Below are 1,635 nucleotides of genomic sequence, written 5' to 3' on the forward strand. Positions count from 1 at the left end.
TGTCCCCCCTTCCTCCCCCGGGTTCCTCTCCATGGTGGCTGCACCAGGAGCCTGTCCCTGCCTTAGTCGTTGGAGGTGACGTCGATGTCTTCTCCGCTCGACTGCTTGGTGGCGAGGCGCCATCGGTTGATGTGGTGGGAGCCTTTCTTCTTCTGGTCCGAGTCGGGGCCTTCCTCCTCCAGCTTCTGCCGTTTGTATTTCGTCCGCCTGTTCTGGAACCACACTTTCACCTGGCAAAGAGGGAGACACGGGGCGCTCGTGGGGGGGTCCTGGCACGGCTGGTCCGGTGCTGGGACCCAGGAGCAAGCTCGGTTTTCCTCAGGGACCGGCAAGAAACTGTTCCCTGTCCTTCCAGGAGCTCCTTCCAGGGGAGCTCCCACAGCCACCCTGCCCGGCCTCAGGTTCCCGTGGAAAGGTGGGACAGCTGGGCAAAGGTGGTGGGGTGTAGGATGAGGGATGCTGCCACCTCCCAGCTCCACTTCCCTGCACATTCCAGCCTTGGAGAAGCCCAGGTGGGAGAAGGACACTTGGTCACACTGCGGACATGGGGACAACGAGCACAGGGGACACTCATGCCAGCACCACGACCTGGAGTCCATCCCCCTGGAGTCTGGGCTGGGCCTGGATCAGCACAGAATGGTGGGAGCAGCTAAAACCGGCCCCATTCCGGTCACAGGTGTCAGGATGCCACGGGCACAGTGGGATGACACCCAGTGACCACATGGGATGACACTCAGAGCCACCTCCATCCCTCCAGCCAGAACCATAATTACAATTATCGATCATTCATTTACCACATTTCGGTTTCAGGAAACCTTTTCCACCCTGGTGGTGGTCAAACACTGTCCCAGGAGCCTGGAGAGGCGGTGGGAGAGATCCATCCTCGGGGAGATGAATCCCTCCCTCCTCACCTGCCTGAGGCCCCCAGTAGCCTGCTCTGATCCCAAATATCCTTGATGCCAGCACTGGAAGCACGGGCTGGAGTGGAGGGTGGATGCAGCAGCATGGACATGGCAACATGGACACAGGGATCCATTTGGGATGCTGGTCAGGGATGCTGTGGGCACCCATGGGGCATGCCAGGCAGCCAGGGATGTGGGATGCTGCAGTGAGGGATGTGGGATGTCAGAGGCAGCAGTGTGGAATGCTGCTCCAGGGGTGAGGGGTGCTGATGGAAGTGGTGAGGAATATTACAGTCAGGGATGCAGGATGCTGCAGGCAGCAGTGCAAATGCTGCAGGCAGCGGTGAGGGATGTGGGATGGTGCAAGCAGTGGGATCCCTGTGGGATGTGGGATGGTGCAGGCAGTGGGGAGAGATGCTGCATCTGGGGATGAGGGATGCTGCGGGTAGTGGTGAGGGATGCTGCAGGTGGGATGCAGGATGATGCATCCAGGGATGAGGGATGCTGCAGGCAGCTGTGCAGGATGCAGGGTGGCAGTGGTGTGGAATGCTGCAGGCAGGACACAGGATGCTGCAGACAGTGGTGCAGGATGCAGGGTTCTGGATGGCAGTGGTGTGGGATGCTGCAGATGGGATCCAAGATGTTGCAGCCAGCAGTTTGGGATGCTGCAGGCAGTGGTGTGGGATGCAGGATACAGAATGGCAGTGGTGTGGGACGCTGTAGATGGGATCCA

At 59.9% G+C, this 1,635-nt stretch overlaps 1 protein-coding gene across 1 annotated transcript in view; it reads right to left on the reverse strand.

The window, feature by feature from the left end:
* Positions 1 to 35: 35 nt before the first annotated feature.
* Positions 36 to 1,635, reverse strand: part of LOC115307854 (homeobox protein EMX1-like) — a 25,283-nt gene continuing 23,683 nt past the window's right edge. Inside the window, exon 3 of the mRNA XM_029963721.1 lies at positions 36 to 230. Coding sequence (XP_029819581.1) covers positions 63 to 230 — 168 coding nt within the window. The 3' untranslated portion in view covers positions 36 to 62. The remainder of the gene's footprint in view (positions 231 to 1,635) is intronic.

Source organism: Manacus vitellinus, unplaced genomic scaffold (assembly GCF_001715985.3).
Source record: "Manacus vitellinus isolate BGI_N305 unplaced genomic scaffold, ASM171598v3 scaffold_61_pilon, whole genome shotgun sequence".
NCBI lineage: Eukaryota > Metazoa > Chordata > Aves > Passeriformes > Pipridae > Manacus > Manacus vitellinus.